Raw genomic sequence first — 24,021 nt, 5'->3', positions numbered from 1 at the left:
TACACATTTATACAGACAAAAAAACAAAAAACAAAGAGCAGCCAATATTAGTTATGAATCAACATTTATTAGTTATATTTGTATATGTACACCAAAGGTACAACACATATTGATATGTAGAAACAGATTTTTATGTATACCATAGACCGAGGAAAGAATTCATGTATTTTTTTGTCTTTTTTTTCTCAATATTGTATCTCCCCGACACATACGCTCTGCCTTTACATCAAAATTACAACAGCTTTACAAAGAGGGAAGGCTTAGAAAAGTAAGATCAGGAAAGCACATTGTTGGCAGGAGTGAGACGGTTTATCAGCTCTGTTTAGGAGTTTCTTCAAAACAGACACATTTCAATAGAAAAGGACTAGCTTGAAGATATACTGGCCCTTAATTGAAATACTTTGCCAATTATTTTTCCGTGTAATCAGTACCATTAGCTCAGCAACTTCCAGGTGTTTGTGCGTGCATATAGTTTCTGTGTAGAAAGCGAAAAAAGGCAAGTGGAAAAAAGGCAGTTCAGCTGTGTATATCTATGAACCTCCATGATGTTAATGTCTCATTAGGTTGCATTGTGTGATGATGTGATGATGATGTGGCATGTAGACAGGCTAACACAGAATCTAAAAGCAGCCAGCTGACTGTTTGGTCTAGATATCCATGTTTCGCTGCTATAAATGCACATGTGCCAGGTAAACAAAGATGCCTGAGACTAAAGCCGGTTTTTCTCCATTGAAATGACAAAATGATTCAGATGAGTCACCTGAGGAATGTTGCTCTATGCTGGAACAGGCATTTGAATACATCTGATGTTTGTTCTTTCACTTGTAACAACTACTAGGCTGTTTGATTCCTTTCTCTATCCTACATACAGGGCAAATTTGACCTTTTCCTTTATTTGTCTCTCTTTTCGACAACCTTTATCACAGTAATTTCCACCCAAATAACTCATGTTGGCCCCCTTTGTCAAACCAGAAACGTCCCCTCACTCTCACTCCTCTCTCTCTCTCACTCTCTATCTTTCTCTTCTTAGCGCAAACAATGTTTGCGTCAGGATCACTGTAATTTCCGGAAAATTCTGCATTGCCACTGAACAGAACAATTATATATTTATTTATGTACAATGAAAATGAATGCACACTGCTTATATCTTAATGGAACAAACATTCAAAACGCTTACATTAGATACAAAAAAAAAATGATATTTATATATTGGTGTGTGACAGGTAAGTAAAACAACTAGTTAACAGCTATTAGAGAATAAAAAAACAAGCAATTTATTAACACGATTTCCTCTCTATACATTTCGTCTAATCTAATTTTACTCAGGACATAGATGATATTTTTTTCTAGAGGATTACATTTTAAAATGTCACAGCAATGAAACTATATTCCTACATACCATTTCAATGCCCACAAAAGAAAAAAAAAGAACAAAACAAACCAAAAAGAAAAAAAAAAACATCTGTTACCTACAATATATACACAAAGTGCAAGGAGGCACTTCAAAATATCATGCTTTTTAAGATAGTGGTGCAAAAAAATAATCATCATTTTATTTTATTCATGCTTCTAAAACCGTGAGTTTGAACATAATAGTGGTTCAACACTCAATCCCCATCGGTGACACTATGGTCTGCATTGTCTCCTTAATGGAGAGAATTTTTTTTTTTTTTTTTCCTGAAGATCACAAGGTAAATAGATCAGGCTCAAAGGGCCTGTTAGGTTGTCAGTGCTGTGCTCTGCAGCTCGCCGATTACAATTATAAATGTAGTGACCTTTGAGGTTTAAGAGTGTTTACGAGTGTGTGTGTGTGTGTGTGTGTGTTCATATGTGTGCATTGGAAAAAAAACTGGTATGTGTATGCGTGCATGCTTATTTTTGTGTGTATGCATATGTGTGCATCAGTCTGTGCTGTGCGGTGTATCAGAGCACACTTCTGTTAGCCAAGCTTAAAACAAGCAAAGTGAAAGATGTCTTCTGAGAGTGTGTTTCAGGAACTAGAAAGGACAGAGTGCTGCACTAAGTGTTCTGTTAAGTTTCCTAGTGTTACTTCAGTTGGCATTTGTCGTGAACAAACTGAATGTACAGTTTGAAGTGAACATCTTCAAGGCAAGGTTGTCATTAAGCACAAATAAAACACAAACAAGACAAGAGAGACGTACACAATACTGATAAAGAAATCATATCCACACTCACACTACAGAATATTCACCTCTCCTTCACACAGGCTAAAAAAGATTAACAGCCAGTAGTCCAGCTTTGTTTGTGTGTTTGCAGATATTTTTAAGCCATTTGGTTCTTTGAGAGGAATATATATGTTTATTACCTGATTCTGGCATGATCTGTGTAAATGTATGTGCCCATTGTTCTGTTCTGAGTTCTCTTAAACTTCTTCTCACCAATATGGACACACAGCTGCAGCATCTAGGGTTTGTAGAAACAGTCTTGAGCTCTGGTGGCTAAAATATATAGTTGTTTACCTTTTTAGGTCTGGCTAAACAAGAAGCTGCCAAGCTTCCCCAAAGAGTGTTACATCAATGATCTGTCTCTGTTTGTGCAAGCCAAGAATCCATCTGACAGCCAAGTGCTGCACTACTTCTTCCTCCTTTCTTTTTTTAAAATTATCTGGTGGTTCACTCAGTGTACTCTGTCAGTGTTCAATAATAACCACATCTGTGCTTTCAAATAGTACACAAGTTGAGCATCATTCAACCACTGGAATGTAGTCAGAACATGTGTATGTGCTTACTGTATGTGCTGTCTTTTCAACAAGACCTTTGCGGTAAACTGTCATCGTTTTTCGAAGTCAAAGCTTTCATACGTTGTGCTGTTAAGAGGCCATTTTCTTGAAGTGAATTACTCTTGTGAGCAAGTAAACATTAGGATTACATCAAATATCTTCTTTCCCTGTAAAGGAGTAAATATATAAGCCTGAGTATCTCCTGTTGTCATCATCGTTGTTTTAACTTGGAGTAAGATCAGTATCGACATGGGACGATAATGTGCATGACTTTGATTATGCCACGGAGCTCATTGGCACATCAGCTTTGTTTGTGCTCTAAATCATGTCTTTTTTGTGCTACAATTCATTCACATTTGTCAATTACTTATTGTTGTTTCTTTTCACAAAAATGGTTTCGACCCTAATTTAATTTCATTGGCATCACTAAAAATTTTTTTTGGAAAAGGAAAAATATTGTATAAAGTTTCATATTTAGGGCAGTGACTTTCTTAGCTTTAAATTTGAGGCTTACAGTTCATCAGAAAGGGTGGCCATATCAAGCCAGTTACAAATGGACATTGATGTGTGAAAAATGTGTTGCTTGAGATGTCATGGAGGCAGTTCAAAGGCCTCTGTGAGTTGATTGATTTTCTGCCTGTATGGTCCCTATAATTGACTTGGTCATATTCTTAACCCCAGCTCTCTCTCTATCACACACACAAACACACATAGGTTTTCTATCTCACTCAACAGGTGCCACAAAGAAAAAAAGTCCCTTTTTTTTTAAAGTAAACGAAAAAAAAGGTAGGGGTGGGAGGGGTGGGGATAAAGAAATGGGCTCCATGGTATGATTTGTGCTTTATAATTCTGTGGTGACTGTGCTTGTAGGTTATGAGGCTCAGCGTGGTTTTCCTGTTCGTTATTGTTCTCCCTGCCTCCTACCCTTTCATTAGTTTACTGGACCTCAGGGATAGTGTGTAATACTGGGCAAATGCATATGTGATCAGACGCACTTCAAAAGGCTCTGACAGTTTAAGAATTGAAAGTTATGTTCTCGGATGAAGGAGTGTGCTGAAAAGCAGTGGCCTTCTGCACACACTGTAATGGTACTGACAGGGATGTACTGCAAGGAAGTTCAGTACAAACAGTATAGTGGTTGCCATGATTAACGCTCTAACTCCCACTCATCCTCTGGCATTCGAATGATGAATCATCTGCATGAAACTCAAGATGGTCTCAGTGCATCTCATGTTATAGAGCCAAATACTAATCTTCTCTTATCTTATAAACTCAGAACCAGGATGTATTGCTAGGAATATCTTATCTAACATTTTTTTCTTCCTTCCTTTCCCAAGCCTTGAAGTATGTTGTGCAAGTATCTGCTATATAGGACATAATTGTGCTCTAACAGGTATACCTCTGTTATCATTTCACGGTTAAGTGAATTAGTATTATTTATCAGTCAGATAGACAGTTACAAAAACTTTTTAAAGGGACTAATAAAAAAGAAAACTAAACTACATAAAAAACAATTAGTAGTTCTGTTCATGTGACTTTTTTTTTTCATTCACTCTTTTTTCACCAGATAGGAAAGCTTGTGGAGCCCAGGAGCAGGGGATCTCTGTGCTGCCATTATTCATGTTTCCATGGTTCCTCCTCAACAAGCGTGCACTCCGCAGCAGAGCCGTTAGTGGCTGAGGTTACCTGTAAGCAGTTAGCAGGGACATCTAAACAGTGGATCCAAGGCACAGACAAATAAAAAGCACAGTTCATCTTTCTTTGGATGAAAGAGCTAACAGTAACACTGCATGATTTGATTCAGCACTCTCACGTAATATTACTTTGTTTTAGCCAAGCAATTCGATTGGTCAAATATGCATCCCAATCAGGCTTGCAAAGCTCATAAAGCATTGTTGATCATGATTTATGGTTGCTATGTCATCTCAAATTCAACAATCAAACCTATCCTGTTTTTAAAAGCCATATGATGAAATAAATATTTTAGATAACACACATAACTGTAAACATTTTTCATTACGGTAAAGCCGTAATACTTTTTAGAACATTCTTTTCTGTAATTTTGGGTGCTGTAGTGATGGTACTTTGGCAATTAAAATACAGTTTCTTAGGTATCATTGCTGTTTTGCAACATGCAAAACACTACAGAGGAATACTGGAACTCCTGGATGACCACTGATGATCATGCTTATGGTAGTCCTAAGAGTGGAGTTTCATTTACTGACCTGGGAACAGACCACACATTTATGATGAACAAAAACTTAACAGGCGGTAAAAAAATACAAATGAATAATAATGAAATAAAAATAAATGAAATGCAAAAATAGACAGATTACATAGAAAACAAGGTAAAAACACTAGAATGAATGCATTGTTATGTTTTTGCTATTTTGCAAGCACTCTACAGTGGGTTTGCATCTTTAAAAAAGGGGGTTAGAAATGTGAGTCATGCTATTTACAGGCAAACAGAAAAGAAAACAGAAAAAATTAGACATTGTGGATACTGCAAATAGCAAGCCTTTGTGTCACATTTATATGTAAATGTCTGCTAATAAATGGAGACTAAGAAAGAAGGATATAACTTTTTACTATGGACAAATTGCTTGTGTGACAGGTTGCCAGTGTTGCTAGGCAACACCTTTCATCCTTTAATAAATGAACAGGCTCATCAGTAGACCTTTTCCACTAGTGTGTGTGCCTGTGTGTGTGTGTGTGTCAGGGAGCAACTCTCGTATATTATTCCACAAGGCTGGAATACATTCAAATGCAAGATTCAAAGTGCATTGTGTTTTACATTATGGGAGCAACTGCACAGCTTTCAATTTCACAGCACAGTTCTCACAATGGGTAGAAACAGCCAGTGTCAAAATTTGAAACGTGGCTCAGTGACAGCATGGTAAATGTGTATACGGAATATGTGAACTGCTAATTAGCTGCTACACATTTCCCTCTCTGTATTTTAAACCCTACAGCAAAGGGCGACCCCTTGGAAATAAACCTGTTAAACAATTAAAATCAGCCGCATTTAGATAAAGCAGAATGAAAAACACTGGATATTAAGCTGATGACAGAAAAGTCTCTGCAACAACTGAAGCAGATCAGGGAAAACATCCTATCAAGGGGGTTTTTTGGAAAAAGGATGTGATGTGAACTTTTGATAGAGAGGAAGGCTGCTAAATAATTCCTCAGGGTCATAATGAGGATTATCTGGCTCTGCCTTTTGAGTTACAGCAAATCCCCAGCAGGTTATATTCATTAGATTAAGATAAATATAGGGCAATAGCATAAAATCAAAACTGATTTATCTCACATTTGCATGCCTTAGAATAATTTTTGGTTTGTTTTAGTTTGGAAACCTTTTGGCATGAGTGCTTTAAAATTTTCGACATTTGCTCAACACAAAAGCTGCTATTCCAGAAGAATGAAATACATACATACACATGCATCTGTTCTCTGTTCTGTTCTCTTGTTTCACTTCTGTCATAAAATAATAGTGGATGTATTTACATTATTATGTACAAAGATGCAATGAACAAAACAAAGAGAGTCAAGAAAAGGTGCAGGGTGAGCATGCAACAGCAAAGTGAGGGTTATATACAAGTCTCTATGTCCGTAAGCATTAATTGTACCTTGCATTCATCTACTACGACAGAATTGTTAGCAGTGGCGGTAGAGATTGTGGTAGCGGTGGCGGTTAAGACGCACTGGTTGGAATTGTTTTCGTGGTGGTTCTTCATGTCATCGTAATAAGACTGGGTCTTTGTCATCATTTCGATGTCGTCAGATTTAGCCATGTGCGCATCCAGCTCTTCAAGCTCTGCCTTGGACATGTGGTACACGATGCCTGCACCGTAGGAGTCACCCACCACATTCACTGAGGTCCTGAATCGGTCCCTGAGGAGAAAGAATTGAGGATAGGAAGAGGCATACTTTATTCAGCGTGGATAATACTGGGAGGGACTTGCAGAAAACCTAATGTAGCAAAGGGGAATATATTTTTGTCTTAATAGTTGATGCCGAACTCACAGCAGCCAGTCGACAGCAACCAGCAGACTGATGTCTTGGGTTGGCAGGCCTACAGCAGTCAGGATCAAGAGCATAGTCACAAGGCCAGCACTGGGAATACTGGCAGCTCCGACACTGGCCAGGGTGGCTGTGAGACTGGATGAAAACACAGCAAAGCAGCAATCAATCACACCCTCAAAAACCACTAAGCCTAACCACATCCTCCACTACTGACTCTTCACCCCGCAAATCTTCAGACACCAGTGAATGCGACGCACTTTTGGAAAAAATTTCTACACCTCTCAGCTACAGATGAAGACATTCACTCTGTGTATGGTGCTTGTGTGAAGAGCAGCAGCAGAAGAGCACCCGAGTGGGTCCTTCATTGCACATGAAGAGAGGTTCAAATGTGAGAGATGGGATGTTTAATTTGAGAGTCCATGGATTGATATGCCATAAAAATGTCAGACTGAAGGTCATCCATCCTCAACTCTTTCTATTAACGCAGGAGCATTTAGGGAAGATAGACAGATGCTTGAGAAACGGTGTGTGGTTGGTGTTTGTCTTCCTGCTTTGCATGAGACACTTCACTGGCACATGTTGTTGCTTCCTCCTCCTGGTGGTTAATTTGCTCCACAGTAAATTTCTTCTCTAAAGAGGCTGCTTTGAGCCACGGAGGCTTTTCTGTTCACTGTTAAATGCCTCTACACCACTGATGTGTTTGTTTTTATTTATTAAGAGCTAACTGGGTTTGCCGAACTGCTTCCTCAGGGCTCAGATTACATACACTTTGAATATTGGGTTTTACAATTCTTACTGTTAAGACTAAAAATAGCTTTTCTGAGTTTAGTGTGCAGACAAGTCAGTTCAAGAGGCATAAATTCATACAGCGATAGATTTCCCAACACAACATTAATATCCCATATCGCAAAGGGCATCCAGGGCTTTAAACTGTCCAAACCAACAAGTAAGAATACCAGATTTAAGCAATGATACTAACCACATAATATAATTTTTTCACTGAAGAAAGAAATAAGCTGTTACCAGTACAAATATTATTAAGAGATAACATTTTCAGTGCAAAGATATACCACCATGAGTGCTTTCTGACCTGACAGTGACAATCTGACCCGGGTCAAGGTGGATACCGTTCATTTGGGCAATGAAGATGGCTGCCACGGCCTCATACAGAGCAGTTCCATCCATGTTGATGGTGGCGCCGACCGGGAGCACAAAACGAGTGACTCTTTTGTCAATACCCAAGTTCTCCTCCAGACAGCGGAAGGTGACAGGCAGTGTACCAGCACTGCAGGGAAAAGCAGAAAAAAGGTATATTTTCTATTAATTGCACAAATATTAAGAAGCACCCATTTATCGATTCATCCATCCATCCTGGCGCTGACCTGGAGGCTGTCCCCAGAGCAGTGATCCAGGCCTGGAAGATGCCCAAGAAGAAGGTGAAGGGGTTTTTCCTGACGATAACAAAATAGATGCTGGGCAGGAAGATTGCGCCGTGGATGATGAGGCCGATAATCACAGTCACCATGTACATGCCCAGCTGCCTGGCTACCACTTCCAGGTCCTTGATGGAGATGATCTTACCACAGATCAGACAGGCAATACCAAAGGGAGAATACCTGACAAGAAGAAAATCTTTTTGTTAGTTTAGGTTTTTCATTTGTCAGTAAAACTAATGATAGCCATCAGAGTGTAAAATGTTATATTCCGACATATTCCATTTGATTTGAATAAAAAGTACATGCTGCTTTACATTAATTACATCTTTTCAGATGTAATGACTAGAGAAATAACTTGACATTTATAGTTATTTCTGTCTGACAAAATGAGTTTAAAAAATGAGTCGATGGCATCTTAAGTGATACTAACCACATGATCATGATGACAAGTTTCATCACGATCTCATTGAGGATGTTGAAGAATTCAATCATGAGTCTGGCCTTCTCTCCCATCTTGCCCATGCAGATGCCAAATGCAATAAAGAAACCAATCAGACCTGTGACGGAAAATCATAAGCGTGTCAAACTTTTGAATACAAGTGTGGACAGGTGAGATGACTATTGCATGAGGGAATCAGGAGATGAGAGGTTTCAGATTCTGTAACTTTAATGCTGAAAATAATACATACCCAGAACATTCATGCCACTTTTGAACTGCAGGGACTTTTTGATAATGTACTGAGGCTCCTTGGTAACATTAGCCAGCAGACCCTCCATAGTGGTGGCATTGACGTCCTCTGGAACAACCACCTCCACCTTCTTCGTGACTGTCTGGATCTGAAGTAAAGGAGGAAAATATATAAGTGATGAACTGGATGATTGATGCTGGGTCAGATATGATATTATCTATGATACCAAACTTACAGATAGCAGAGTCAAACTGGTGTATCTCCATAATCTAATATGTCTTGATTTTGTCGGCTAGGCAATCTGTACAAGCTTACCCATTTTCAGACTTATAAGTTTAACATTCTTTCTAACTTGATGTTGAGCTACACATAATAATTATATTAAGTGATGCCATTCATCTGACACTCAAAGTAACTCAGACTTTTCAGGCATTTAGTACATGCACTGAAAATCCAATCTCAGCATTTAGATGTGTCATCTTATTGTTGTCATCCCATACCTGTTGGAAACAAGCTTGCACAAGATTCTCTGGGAACAGGTTCCTGATCAGATCAAAGAAGGCATCCAAGCTGGACACGTCATCGTTTTGCATGCCCTCGCCCAGACCCTCCTTCAGTTTGGGGTTGCCAGGGTGGATGACTAATACCAGGATGACTCCCAAGATAGCAGCAATAACAGTGGTGGACATGTAGTAGACCATAGCTCTGGTGCCAAGGCGACCGCTAGATTTGGCATCCAAACCGGCCAGACCTGCAGCCAAAACCAGCATGATTATGTTTACCTGGTAATTACTTGGTCTTATTGAATGGAAATGTTGACTTAATACTGCGGGGCATGAGGGCTGATTGCAAAGACCATTTAGGTGACTGCATAATTGTGTTTGATCATGTGCATGATGCATGTCATGATGAATTAAATGACTGATGTTTCAGAATCAGGGTTACGGGCTTTCCGATATGTGTATTTTTAGCCGTATTACAGCAGTAAAAGGTGTCACACCTAGTATCGACTGCGTAAAGATAAAGTACAAACACGTCAGAAAAAAATTTGAAATATGTCATATAAATGTAATAGTGCACCTGTGATTAAACTGGAGATGATGAGCGGCAGGATCAACATCTTCAGCATCCTCATCAGGATATCTCCAGGAAAGGCAATCACCATGACGATATCTGGGTGAATCGGAGAGGCAACACGAAGTAACATCCCCGATACAGCTCCCAAGATCACACCTGAGACGCAAGAAGGAGTGTGAGTGAGTCAAAGTGCGGGAGTGTTTAATGCTTAAATAGAAGGAAATCAGGAAGGAAAATAAGTCAGATATTACATTTGAATAAAACATTAACAAACATAAATGATGGGTCTATCTTGTGCTACTGGGAAGAGCTTCGATTTAATCTGTTAAATAACAATTTTCTCCTTAAAGAAGCCTTAATAACTGGCCCCTGCCTTATCAGTTCTATTGTTTGGAGCTGTACAAGAGGCTGTCTGCCTTAGGAAGACAGTGGGTTGATGGGATAAAACAGAAACCTGCTAAGAGAGAGTAAAGCTGGTGAAGGATTAAGATCAGATCTCTTTGAAGCAGTGGGGAGGAGGCAGCATGTCAGATTCCCTGGTGAAGCATCTGTAATCCCCGCAAAACCTAAATGTTTTCAAGGAAATTTTCACTTTTTGACCCTGATCTCAGGCTCACTTTGTGCCTCAGTAGGATATTCTCAGTAGGATATTCTGCTATTTTGTTTTGGGTTTTTTTGCTACCTTTACCTATCCTCTAGCTTCCATTCATTCTGAAATCAGCCTGAAAACAGTGACATTTGAAAGTTCAGTCCCTCCCAAATAAAGCCACATGTGTGTTCCAACTAACACATCTTTTCCTGCCACACACTGTTCCTACACCGGAAGTAAATATGACCTCTGTGTGCTCTAAACCCCCCTGCAGCCTTGCCTTCCAGGCCAGGGATGGTTGGCCTCTGTGTCTGTGCATCTCAGGCCAGACAAATCTCTAGCATCCCTCCCCTGGAGCTGCACTTCCTCTGCTTCCACACCACTGCCAAAGATCACACAGCCCGAGATGTTGTTTAATAACACACTCTGGAATCAAAAGCCCTCCAGCTTTTTTTTTTTTTTTTTCTAATTTTGTAAGCTGTCCTCTGTGCTTCAGTCTATCCTCCAGTCTAGCAGCATCCTGTGGACTCTGCACACCCAATGGTTTTGGATGGCACTTGATTTCCTGTGCCTTCTCTTTGGTCTATTTGCGTGTTCCCATTCAGGCTCTTATCTGCCAAGTGACAGATGATCAATGATCGTGCTGGCTCACTTGCTTTGCGAGAGTCCTGCCAAGTGGGGTGAGATGTACACATTACACATGCTCACACAAACACACATCCATGCAAGCAAGCATACAGATACACACATGTCTAAATGAAACTTTTTCACCAGCTCACAGCCTTTACGTTTAAGATGGTAATGATTGTGAGGGACCAAGTAGTCGTCAGACATAACAAAGTATGAATGATATGTGTTGGTTGAACACCAATCTGATTAAAAGCCTATAGCCAGATATTGCATCACTACTTTAGTGCTCTTTCCTTTTTTTCATTAAATCTTCCCCTGTGGCGCAGTGAGCCAGTGAGCTATCATGGCAATATTTTTTATGCATCACCAGAGGCTGTTTGGGTGACCAATGTAGCTCAGAGCTTTCGATAGCAACAGGTGGCACAAAGCTGGGGAAGGTCAGGACACCCTTCTTGCTGTCTGGTACTGAAAAAGCACAGATGGCACCTCCTCCTCCTATTACTAGCAAGCTGCATAAATCGAGCTATGAGTTAACAGATCACTGAGCTCAGCAGTGGTCGGTGCCCATCTTTAGCTTGCCTTGCTTTATATTTGGTCCTGCAGAAGTAAAAAAAAAATTAAAAAGGAGGAAAGAAAGATGCACCAGTGAGAAGGTTACTGACCGAGGACGGTGAGTGTGAGCAGAAGGTTCTTGAACAGCTTGGAGCAGATTTTGGCACATTTGGACTGAGGCCTGGCCTCGATGGGCTCCAGGTGACTCTCGTGCATCCTCACCTCCACTTGTTTAGGCATACTGTTGGCACTGTGACAGAGAGAGAGAGACAGAAAAAATGAAAGGACTGTTTATTAAATGCAAAGCTATCAAGCTGAACCCCTTCGAAAATGCACTCATGGCCATACAGCATTATGCGTCATTACACATCATGCGGTCACATTCTGTCATGTGCAGTCACTTTGAGAAAGAACAAAGCATTGTGTTAACGCTATAACAAAATACAGCACCATCATACAGAAATCAGATCATCAGGATGTGCATAATATCTCTGAAAAACATGATATACCTAAAAAGCAAACAGTAAATGATGAGAAAAATGTTAAGCATTCAAGTGTGCTGGCAAGCTGTCACTCCAACACTGTTCATGGTTACTATAGCATCCAACAGATGGTATAGTGACGACAAGCTGCTGCTTATAAAATTCCAGTCCTTTGGGGCGAAACTTGAGATGAGTCAGTTTATTAAAAACTGAGTATGTATTTTTCTTTAGTAGCAGTTTGGAAGATAATTCTGTAATTAATTTTGGACTTGTTTAAAACATAATATGACTGACTTATAACTTTCAGAATGGATTAACTTAACGTATTGTTGCTATGTACACTACATTCACAAGTAGTAAGAAATTTAAATGTCAAATCTCCTTAAATTGAGATATTATGATATAAAATACCATGTCATGTGTAGGTTTTTTAGTTTTTTCCTGGACAAGGTGGTTCAAAGTGGAGACAAACAAAAGTCCAACTTGACAGGACAGGTTTGATTAATAACTGAAAGATAAAGCATATTGCATGCTCAGACTTATACACCCATTTCAGACTCTCATACCTACTCTCTCTTCTCCCCTTAGTTTCCTCTAATGATTGCGTGACAGTACATTTAGAATCATACAAACCCTGAATAGAATTGTACAATGAGGGGGTGCAGTCACACAGCCCAATTAACTGAATGAAAACTAATTTCTCATTACAGGCAGCACAGAGCAGTTTCCTGCAGTCCCATCGAGGTGTGAATGAGTTTGTTAGCGAGAAGAGAGACAGCTGTGTCTGTCACATGTCAGTAAGCCAGGTGTTCAATAACTCTGTCAAAGAAAGTGAGAAAAAATATATTCTATATATTCACCATCTAGTCAACAAGAGTAATTTATCAAATTGTCTTTCTCTGTTTGACATCTTTTTTGTCCATGAGGAAATGGAAATGTCTCTATGTTGCCCATGAAAATGTCTGCAGTGATGAATTACAACAGAAAAGCAAAGAGGAAACAATGTGACTCTGACCTTTCACCTCACCCCTGGGGTTCATGGCCTAAGACTCACAAATAGAAGCCTCAATAGTGAAGTTAATTTTTTTGTCCTCATACCTCCCCCCCATATTCCACTATGAAGTGAGAACACTTCATAGATATTAATCATGTTGGTTGTCAAGTTTTCAAGCTGAAACTTGATCAAAGGCAAGGCAGGGAGCTCAAATCAATAGACCGCGTTTGGAAAACTTCCTCACAACAAAAAGGCTCTTAATGGTGTTATTGTTGTTGTGTAAGTAGTCACTAATAATTCCACATGAACACACACACAGTCTCTCACACACACATATACACACCTCCCCCAGCTTTGTGTATCGCTGTGTTGTAAGCTTGGCTATAGGAAGACCACCTGGTCAGCTTCCAGGCACACAGATGGACCAGCTCTATCTCCTCTTATTAATTTCAAAGTGAAGTGTGACATACAGAAAATAAATGCAAATAGCAGGCAAACAGTCGGCACCATTACCTCGCCGTCTTTCCATACTTCAGATAAAAGCTGGATGAATTAGTAAAACTCCAGAAATAAAACGCTGAAAAATTAGCATTACCATGCAATCCCATTTCATAAGAGTGATGAGAGCTGTTAATTGAATTTTTTCCCGTTTCTCTCCATTTCATTATTTTTAGCACTGAGAGAGAGAGGAAGCAGACGTTGGACGTCACCAAGGTCGGATATTATTCTGTCATGATCCCCTCATTAGCGCTTCTCTCACCAAGTCAGAGACAGATGAGAGAGTGGGTTTGAGTGTGAAATTTAATGATGGATGAATATGAAAATGTATAGCAAAGAGTCATTTCACAGCAGTAGGAAATAACAATGTGTATTGTATGTTATAAATTCTCTTTACTGTACACAATTTTAGCTTTGATTAATATGCCATGAGCTTGGAATTCATTCTCTCTGCCCTGCAGAATAATTCTGAGATATTAGGCTTCAGAGTTTTTAACCATCCAAGGGGTTAAATGGAACTGGGAAGATTGCCATAAAGATGTTAACAGCCACACTCAGAATCTCATAATTCACTCAGAACCTCAAAAGTCATGACATACATATTCAGACACACAAAGATGCACACACTCATGCAAAGTTTCCTCTCCTCAGTCTCTAATGGGATCATTTTATAAACCAGTTAATCGTGCCTGAGAGCTTAGTCAGATTAATAGCATTACAGGACTGTAAAGCCATGATGAATTAATGAAGGTCCTAATAAAACTAGATCTTGTGTTGATGTCAACCCAGGTGACATACAATTTAAAGTGAAAGATGTTAAAAATTAACCAAGATTGCATTTTATCTGTCAGTTAAAAAAAGAGAAGTTTCCAAGTCCTGCTTACTCTTTACTTTAACATAAATTAGAGTGTCATTGAGTTAATGGAATGTAAAGTACTTACTTCATTTCTGGTGGAGTAGAGGTAAGTGCTATATACATTGACCAGGATCAAGTCTCCAGCCTTTGGTATTCAAGAGTGAATCAGCACAAGAAATCGTTACTAGGATCACGACTGCTCCATCCAAAATGTTGCCAGATGTCAGCAGATAAGTTCCCAGGTACAGCCGGAGGCTGAAAACAACAGAGCTCTGCTGACAGCTAGCAGCTCTCAGCTTTCCACCAGCTCTTCCAAGGCATCCAGAGAGGAGCGAGTCAACACAGCCCAGACGACCGAGTCACAGCCACAGCAACATGAATTGCCCCATCCTGATGTCTGCAAACCCCCCTCAGCCCCCACCCCCTGACTCCACCACCACCAACATCACCAACACCACCACCCACAGCCAGCTAAAACACCAAGACACACACTCACACAGACACACAGACACACACACACACACACACACACACACACACACACAAACACACACATACACACACACAGAGCACACACAAACACACACAGAGCACACACAAACACACACAGAGCACACACACACAACAAACCTAGAAATAAATAAATAACTAAAAAGAAGAAGTGGAGGGAGGAGTCAATATCTGAGCTTAAGAGTCAAATCCCTCAGAGTCCCTCCATTCCCTGGACACTGTAATCCCCCCAGAGAGCATGCTCCCAGACTCATCCAGCTACATGGGATAGCGAGAGAAAGGCCAGGCTGCTGGAGATGAGCATGATGATGCCTGCTAATGGCACAATACAGACAGTAGTGCTTTGTAAGTAGCCCATGACAAAGGAATGACAAATAGAAGATTTAACCTCAGTAATGTTCACGTTTTGGGACTTTGAGGACATCCTAATGGACAGCAGATGAAAGGTTAATGTTTACTGTTCTCTGCAGTTATGCTGCAACATATTATGTCACTCTTGAGCCACTGTGGTCCAAGAGCTTAAAGAAAAAGCAAAGTGTATATATTATCAGGTGATCTCTGCAAATTATCACAAGGGCAATCATCAACATATCAGATTCAAAACAAAATACAAAAATGCAATTTTAAAAAAGGAAGATTAATAAAATCTTTAAGTATAATATCAAAATAGTGTCCACATACACCACCACCATATAGATTTATATATCCCCACTATTCAATAAAACCTCAAAGCACTGAACCCCAAAGCACAAATGACTAACGTGATTCATGTGAGGATGGTGTCATGCTGATTTCCCTCTAGTCTCCCAGCAGCATGGGACTTCACATTGTATTGAGCAGTATCACATTATTCTAATTAGGGAAATGTGTTGGAAAGCTATTTCCTCTTCAAACAAATGACCAACACGACAACAAAAGCAAGAGGAATGCCATCGCTGTCAGCAAAGGTTGTGTCATGAGAAATCACTCATCCTAAATCCCTTGACATGTCATACTCACTCAAAGGGCTCTCTCAGGGAAAAAGGAGCATTTTTGAGATGAGAACGAGGGAGAAGGACAGAGAAGAAGGGGTTACGGGGGGAGTAAAAGGGACACTAGGGGAGAAGGGGGTACTGGGGTCACACCAGCACCTCTCAGCCAAAAGAGGGGCCTGTGAGGGGAAGGCTGAGGCAGCCATCCTTGCTCTTGGCTGGTACCATGTGAAGCTCTCTGCTTCCTCTCTCTTCCTTCTGAGGGGCTTTGTTTCACACGCAAACAGTGGCTGTGGCCCCAACTTGCCCGGCCAAGCGCTGCATCCAAACTGGCAGGGGCAAGGAAAAGAAAGGAGGGGGTTCGAACTGGTGAGGGGGGAGGGGGGGGTATAAGGGTATAGCGAGAGGGGAGGGCAGTGGGCATGTCCAGAATGCCAGCTCTTTCAGGCCACTGATGTCATGCCTGTGCCCACCGTGGGAGAGCAGCGGAGGGACCAAGACGCCCCTTTCTCTTTCCCCCTCCACAGTCTCTTTTTCCAGGATGAATGAATCTTTCACAAGCGGCAGCCCATTGTGTACCATAATCGACGGCGATTATCCCGATTTTATGCTGCCTTCCCAGTGTGAGGAGGTTCCCTGAGTGCTGGCATTGAGGACCGCTGCGATGCAGCAAGGACCACGAGGGGTTGTCCTAGCAACACCCTGCGGCTTAGAGAGAAACGGATAAAGGGGAGAGAGGAAGCTCACTGCCACACAAACACACACCCAACACACAAACACATAGCCTACAAACACACACACACACATGCTACTACCATGTAAAGATGGGGTACAGCTTGATAGATAGCAAACAGATAGACACAATATGTCTTTACCTCATCTAAGAAATTGCATTTCATAGACCAAGAAGTAATAAAGCTTTAAAAGGACAATTTTATTTTTTTCTAATTGAGCTACTTTGATATCTGAGTTGCATAACTAATGAGCTACTGTCACACATTCTGCTATAAAACACCATACACAACGTAGCTGTGTGTTACATAATAATTAGCAAGTTTGCATTTCAGGCAGACTGTGTGGTTATACTTGTCTAATCAGGTTGTTGGGATCCATGCGATAGCGCAGAGGGAGATGTAAATGAGAATACAAGTTTCCCACTGGTCTCTCGAGGGGCCCAATGCCTGTTCTCATGACTCGAGTATCACAATATACTGTGAGGTAAAGACAACTGGAGCTGGGCCAGGCTCCGGATATATCTGGCCCCTCTGGGCCTCGCAGCCACTTGCCATGCAGTGGGAAGAAATGGGCTCACACATACTGGCTGCCTAGGAGCTGTGAAAAAGCCCCCCCAAATGAAGCTCTCAGCAAACACTTCAGGTTGTGCTGTGCATAGGAAGTGGGAGATAAATTCCAGAATCTGAAGAAAGGGAAGCTTTGTCACTCTACGCCTCTCAATTATGTATCCCTAGATGGTTCTCGGGATGAATGCATGCAGTGATAGATAATGATAGAGAAATGTGTGGACTATCATGCAAATCTGGTTTACTCCATCAGTAGTGTAACCTACTGTTCTTCAGATGCTCGACACAATACAGAAGACCCTCTTAAGAGCACTGCTTGCTAGGAAACAATATATCCTATAGGTAGAGGGACCGAGGCAAAAGAAACTTTCCCAGTGGGTGGAAATGGCCTCAAAATGTTGCATCCATTCAACCCCAAACATCAAACCCAAATCAACACTGCCTCTTTCCCATTTCCAACAACTGCCGAAATGAAATTTATCTACCGGTTTCTCCCTCAATTATTCCTTTAGAGACGAAGAAAAAAACTGTTTTTACATTGTGTTTCATATCTGTCTCTGATGTGCAAAACAATCCTATAATGTGATGTGTGTGAATGTTTGTCCACTGTCTGCATATATTCATGTGTCTCAGCTGGTTCTGAATCTACTCAGTGAAAACACACAACATACTCAGTCTAAGCTTATTACAGGCTATATTAGTGTGGGTGAACCTAACCTTCATCCTCTATGTTTGGTTAATTTAGGAGGGTGATTCCAATCAAATTTATGTGTGCAAAGTCACTCGGTGGTCCACCTGACATTTGTCTTCAACTGCTTCCAAGTGAACCCCAGAGTGAGATTACAATCTGATCAAAGACTGGCAAAAAGCCAAAGGAACTGTTCATTGAATGAAGCACGTTTTTGTTGATATTCACTCAAGTTCATGACAGCACTCACTATTTTTGGACTGAATGAAAAGGCTAATCAATGCTGCATCAGTTCAAATACACCAAGTTGAAAAGTTTATGTTATCTTACCGAGTAGTAAGTCTGAATATATCGGTATTGCATAAAAGTTTGAATGAAAAGGATATAATGAATTCTAAAGGACATGACCCTATAATGCCAAACAATGTGTCCATGTACAGTATAATTTCAGTACAATAAATGAGTAAATTTGAAATATAATAAGGCAGAACTAAGGCAATATTTATAAAGGCAAAGTATGTAATCAGTGATATATTGTTGGAGTTTTGTTATTCTATGAGAACAGGGAAAAAAAACCTTTTTTGCAGTATAATCATGCCTAAAGAATCAAGCCATTTACAGTCATCAACAAATAATTAAAAACATGGTATTATTGTAATGGAAATACAAAGTTAAAGTACCAAATAATTATAAATAGCCCACTGCAGCCACATGTGGTAAAACATATTAATGAATGCTCATTTAGACCTATTAGTAATGTTGATAGGCTAATTTAAACTTAATAGGCTGCGGTACTTTCATTATAGGCTCAAATATGTTTTGCGGCTCCAGAGAGATTTTTTTTTTAAAGCTGTTTAATAACTTATTCTTAGGTGGATTTTAAAAGGCTAACTTGGAAGCTTTTTGGACCGTCTGTTCTTGAAGGGTTGAGCCTGCCAAACAGATATAGGGTAGCAGGGCAGTAATTCAGTACCACGGTCAGTGACACAGCCTCACAGGTCAACCTGACACTCTTTATTGCTGAAGGAGATGCTTTTATCACAACTAATCATGAGGTTAGCATTTAAAACTACTCTGAAATAGAGATAAAGTTCTCTTATAAATTCACACATGCAAATCCTCCTTGTGTGGCAGATTTTTGTGTCTGTGTTTGTTTTATATCAATTCTACTGAAGACCACCAGTCTCATTTGTGGCTACTGTCCATCAAGCGCAGCAATTTGCAAAATGCCTAATACGTTTTATATAACAGCTGTAACACTATCATCGCAGCTGTTTTCATGCTTTCAACACATTTTCCATTTTTACCATTCTCTTTTACAATCAGGGTGCATCAGCATCCTGACGACGCATGATTGAACAATACGTGCCTGTCCCTCAGCATCCTCTAAGGTTTCCCTTTGTTTGGCACAACTCTTTGTGTCCATAATGAGGCAGTCATTAGAGAGAGCCTCTGGGAATCCTGAGGCTAGTGTTGTAGTCTGCATAGGTCTCTCAGATGTGACCAGTTCCACTATAATTATGCGCTAACAGCCTATTATGCTGGGGAGTGGTTGTCATAGACTGAATTGGGCGATTCCCATTCATCTGGATAATATCTGCAGAGGGACTCAGTCTGATGGCATCTAATCCAACCACAACCCACTTCACTGCCAGAGCTACAGTAGAGAACTCAAATATAATCCAGTACTCATCCCCACATGTCTTTCTCTCTCCCTGTCCAGTCTTTCTTTACTATTTTTCTTCTCTTTTTTGTTGTGTTCATGCCACAGCTAGTATAACTCTCACTCTTTCCTCCATAATTCTCAAGGAGTCTTGACTGTTTTCAGTGATTTCCATTAAATCTGTAACCAAAAGGATTTTGTTACTGTATGGTCCAGTATCCCATCCCCCTCTCGTTTGCCTAAAGCTGCACAGATGAAAGGTCAGCAGAGAAAAGAAGATCATCCATAGTCATGTGAGATTTTCCTGCTGCACCTCCCTACAGCCTCCTCTATCAGTAGAGGGGTTACACACCTATTGCAGACACACTCATCTCGCATTCTCTCTCTCTTCTCTCTTCCTATAACTGCTCCTGTGTTCATGTGGGTTGGATATGAAGCGATGCTACAATCATTAGCAAAGGCGCATCTGTTTAACAGAGCTGGCTATAAAGCAGTACGCAGCTTTTGATGGCTTCAGTCCGATCCCCACAGGAGCTCATTAAATCAGGCAGTAAGGCAGGACCACCCCACCCCCTACTACAACCACCACGATGGTATACCCGCTACATTGCTGAGAGGGGAATGACTGAGGCAGAGGGAGAGAGGTGTAGACAGAGGAGAGGGTGGGAGGGGTGAAATAGCGAGAATGCCATATAAAGATAGATGTGTAACAATGTATAGGGGAAGGGTGACGGGAAAAGGGGGGAGGGTGGAAAAGGGAAGGTGTGGCTGATGAAGGTAAGGACTGAGACAAAAGAATAGGACAGCAAACAGATGAGAAAATAAGTGAAGGTGGAGAGGGAGGGTTGGAGGAAGGTCAGATTAAAGCGATCAGCTTTAGTGGAGGATGAGATGGAGCGTGTCTCTACATATACATTATATGAAGTGCTTCTGTGTTATCAGGTTATCATGGATATCTTGGATACATGAAGCGCTGACATCTGTGTTGGGCAGCTGGCCCTGTGAAATGAGATTACTGCACAAATCACATTTCATACATCACTAGACTCACCTGCCACACTCTAAAATTTAAATATATGCAGACGATACATGTACTTACTCTCACTTTCCAACCCTTTCTCAAATTTGTGTGAACACTGCACATGTACATGCAATTGCAGGCACATACACACACACGCACACACCCACACACACACAAAATATAGTCTTTGGTCATAAATCTCTGTTGGTCCAGTCCTGTGGTATCTGAGGCGGGGTGAGGGGGTTACAGTCTCACTCAGGATTTGCCAATAAGAGGACTAAGGAGGATGGATGTTCTCTCACTAATTAAACACTGGAGTCTGTAGGGACTGAGTACAGCCTGCAGCAGTGGCCATGCCCCGCTCTCCTCACACCACCCCGCAGTGTTGACAGAAAGGGCATTCCTGCACACCAACACACACACACACAGCTCATTACATCAGCCAGCTAAGCCGGACGGCCACACACACACACACACACACACACATTTCTACTGCATTACTCATCCTAAAAGCTGAAATTCAATATATAGTTTCTAGTGTCTCACATGGTGCTTGTTTGATCATGTCTAAAACTTGTCTAAAATAAAACAAGTATTAAACGCTGACATTTTTAAAAAACAGAAATATTAGTTAAAATTAGCTTAACATGTTTCTCAAAAGGCAAAAATACTGTATGTCATGAGGACATTCCTACCTCTAAAGATAAATACCTCTAAATAAATGAAAAATCTTTTACAGTTTTCAAGCACACATTTGAATGTAAATCTTTAAGTGTTATGGTAATATTTGTACTATATTCAGTATAGTTAACTCTAGAAAAAGTAACAAAAGTATAGAAGCTATATACTGAGATCCTTCAGCCATTACCACAAACTGCTCTCTGTATAACCTGCAGTAATTTCTAGACATATGGAGTACAACTATTGTACTATAGAGTACAATTACTTTGGATATGTACCATTTGGTATCTACTGGCTGGATATCATGCTATGCTGATTAATGTAAACATAAGCTGAAACATATGTAGACATGGCCTATGGTGATGTTATCATACCCACATTCCTATAAGGTATGATCATTATCTAGTTTAAAAGACCTTTTTAGTGCAAGTACTGCTTTAAAAATTATTATTATTTTTACCAAAGCGCATCCCTCACAGTCTGGGAATCTGCACTGAGGAGAACACATCACATCAAGGATGACCACAATACAATGGGGAAGCATAACAGGAAATCAGGGAAGTGTGACAGAGCTGTCAGTCTCTCACTCTCTCTGTCTCATTGAGTGTATGTTATCTACAGTTTCCATCTCCCTTCCTTAATATTCTCAGACTCTCTCTTTCCCTCTTTTTCTCTCTGATTTTCTTTGTCCTTTTCTCTATCACACACATATACAACATATCATTGTAATTGAAACATATTGTCTCAACTAAAAGAGTGACCCATTTGCTGTGCATGTCTGACGGGCAGAAAGTTAATCAGAGGCAGATATTTGGAACCATGCATGTTTGGGCTTGTTTCTAGGCACTACTAGTACACAGGATTCTAGAAAAATGTGTGGGGTGTAAAAACCTGGTGTGAACCCAAGTGTTGGCCAACTGTTTGAGAGCAGGAAACAGAAGTTTTGACAACACTTTCAGTGATGCATGAAATCAAAAATATTATTAGTTTTTTAACCCTGTAGTATATCTGCAGGCCTCTACACACTGCAAGCCTGCTTTCCTTTCAGGACCACTTTGCTGACACTGTTCTTTCAGAAACACTGTAGAAATAAGACCTAACCATTGCCTTTTACTAACTGCTGTTACACATGAAAACACCATGAGGGGACTCTGCTACTCCTCAGTTCATTGTTGTTCTTTCCACGTCATTATTCGCTGCATACTTTGTCAAACTATCTAAATATTTCTTCAGTCACATACAGCACTGGAATGCCATTGAGAGTGAACACACTCACTAAGGCTTTTTCCACTGCCTAATTATGACAGCCTGCCTATAGTCCCAGTCAATCATTCTCAGAAGCTCTGGGCGAAAGCATTTTCAACAACATTTTCACTGTTTGATCCCAGTCACGGCCAAATCCCCAGAGCACACTCATCTTAGCCCACTCAGTGGATGGTAAAACCCCCTTCAGTCGAGATACAAGGCATACAACACAAATTCCCCGAAATCCTGGTTCACTGTAATCCTCCTACTATAAGAGGAACCAGGATTCCCAGTGATGTCAGTATCCATCTGTATGAGCCAGACACTGTACAATGTGTAACATATAAAACTGATTTGATAAATGTACTGTAAATTAATTTAAGCAGACAGAAACCTTTTCTCTTTTTGAATCCTATAGGATGAATGAAACAATTAGGGATGAGCTATTATGTAATAAATAACTAAATGTATACTATGCATTTTGATAGATAGATGGATAGATGGATAGATAGATAGATAGATAGATAGATAGATAGATAGATAGATAGATAGATAGATAGAGCTCCTAATTAACCAGTGCATAATGTAGTGAGCCAAAACTCTCTAACAAAACCCTCTCTGTGTTCATCGGCCATTGAGGCAAGCCGCTCTTGGAACACGCCACCCCTACTAGAATAATGGGCCACTTTACAGGCCTCCAAGTTAGTTCACAGAATCTAGAGCTGGGAAACCGCTAGCACAGGGTTCATGGGGAGGAGGGGCAATTTAATTGTTTCCTTCGTTTTTGTTTTTGTAACCCCCCCCCCCCCCATCTCTCTCTCCTCTTTTAATTCTGAAAAGGGGGCTGACAAACAGGCAATGAAGGGGATTGTTGTGTGTTCCGCTGGACAAGTGGGTGAGGTAAACAAAACTTGACTGTATGGTCTATCAGCTGGGTTTGTCCGGATGGGATAGGTTGAGCAGTGGGGAGCTGCACACAAGCAGAGGGAGGATTGGTTACTGATCTGCGGAGTAGGAGGGGTGACGGGCGCTGTGGAGAGAAGGGAGAGAACGGTGGGGTGGAAGGGGTGAGGGTAAAGGGCCCTGAGGGAATCAGGAGAGAGAGAGCAAAAGGGGGTTATTCCGGAAGAGGTGGGAGGTGGACATGGGCGCTGAGGTTACTCCTCCGAGTGTGGGCATTGTATTTGGTGCTGAAGTTCTCATGCATGTCCCGTTTTGGCTCCCTAAAATGTCCAAAAGTGATGGAGCTCTCCGCGATTAAGCGGACAAGTGGCAGCTTCACTCCGCGCTCCCACAACTAAGGCTATTTACATACTCAAGAGGAACATTAATGCCAGCCGATCCCCCAGGGCTGAACAAAGAAGCACACAAA

General features: G+C 40.7%; 1 protein-coding gene across 1 annotated transcript; it reads right to left on the bottom strand.

The window, feature by feature from the left end:
* Positions 1-47: 47 nt before the first annotated feature.
* Positions 48-14,934, bottom strand: slc1a2b (solute carrier family 1 member 2b). The gene is made up of 11 exons (XM_067589341.1): positions 14,655-14,934; positions 11,850-11,989; positions 9,972-10,124; positions 9,392-9,642; positions 8,892-9,039; positions 8,633-8,759; positions 8,149-8,382; positions 7,857-8,051; positions 6,767-6,901; positions 6,370-6,634; positions 48-4,426 (listed from the first exon to the last, which is right to left on the bottom strand). The coding sequence occupies exons 1-11, from the start codon at positions 14,690-14,692 to the stop codon at positions 4,355-4,357; spliced, it is 1,758 nt and encodes a 585-aa protein (XP_067445442.1). The 5' UTR covers positions 14,693-14,934; the 3' UTR covers positions 48-4,354.
* Between the last annotated feature and the right edge of the window lie 9,087 nt (positions 14,935-24,021).

Source organism: Thunnus thynnus, chromosome 5, assembly GCF_963924715.1.
Source record: "Thunnus thynnus chromosome 5, fThuThy2.1, whole genome shotgun sequence".
Taxonomy (NCBI): Eukaryota; Metazoa; Chordata; class Actinopteri; order Scombriformes; family Scombridae; genus Thunnus; species Thunnus thynnus.
This window is presented reverse-complemented; position numbering and strand designations above follow the sequence as displayed.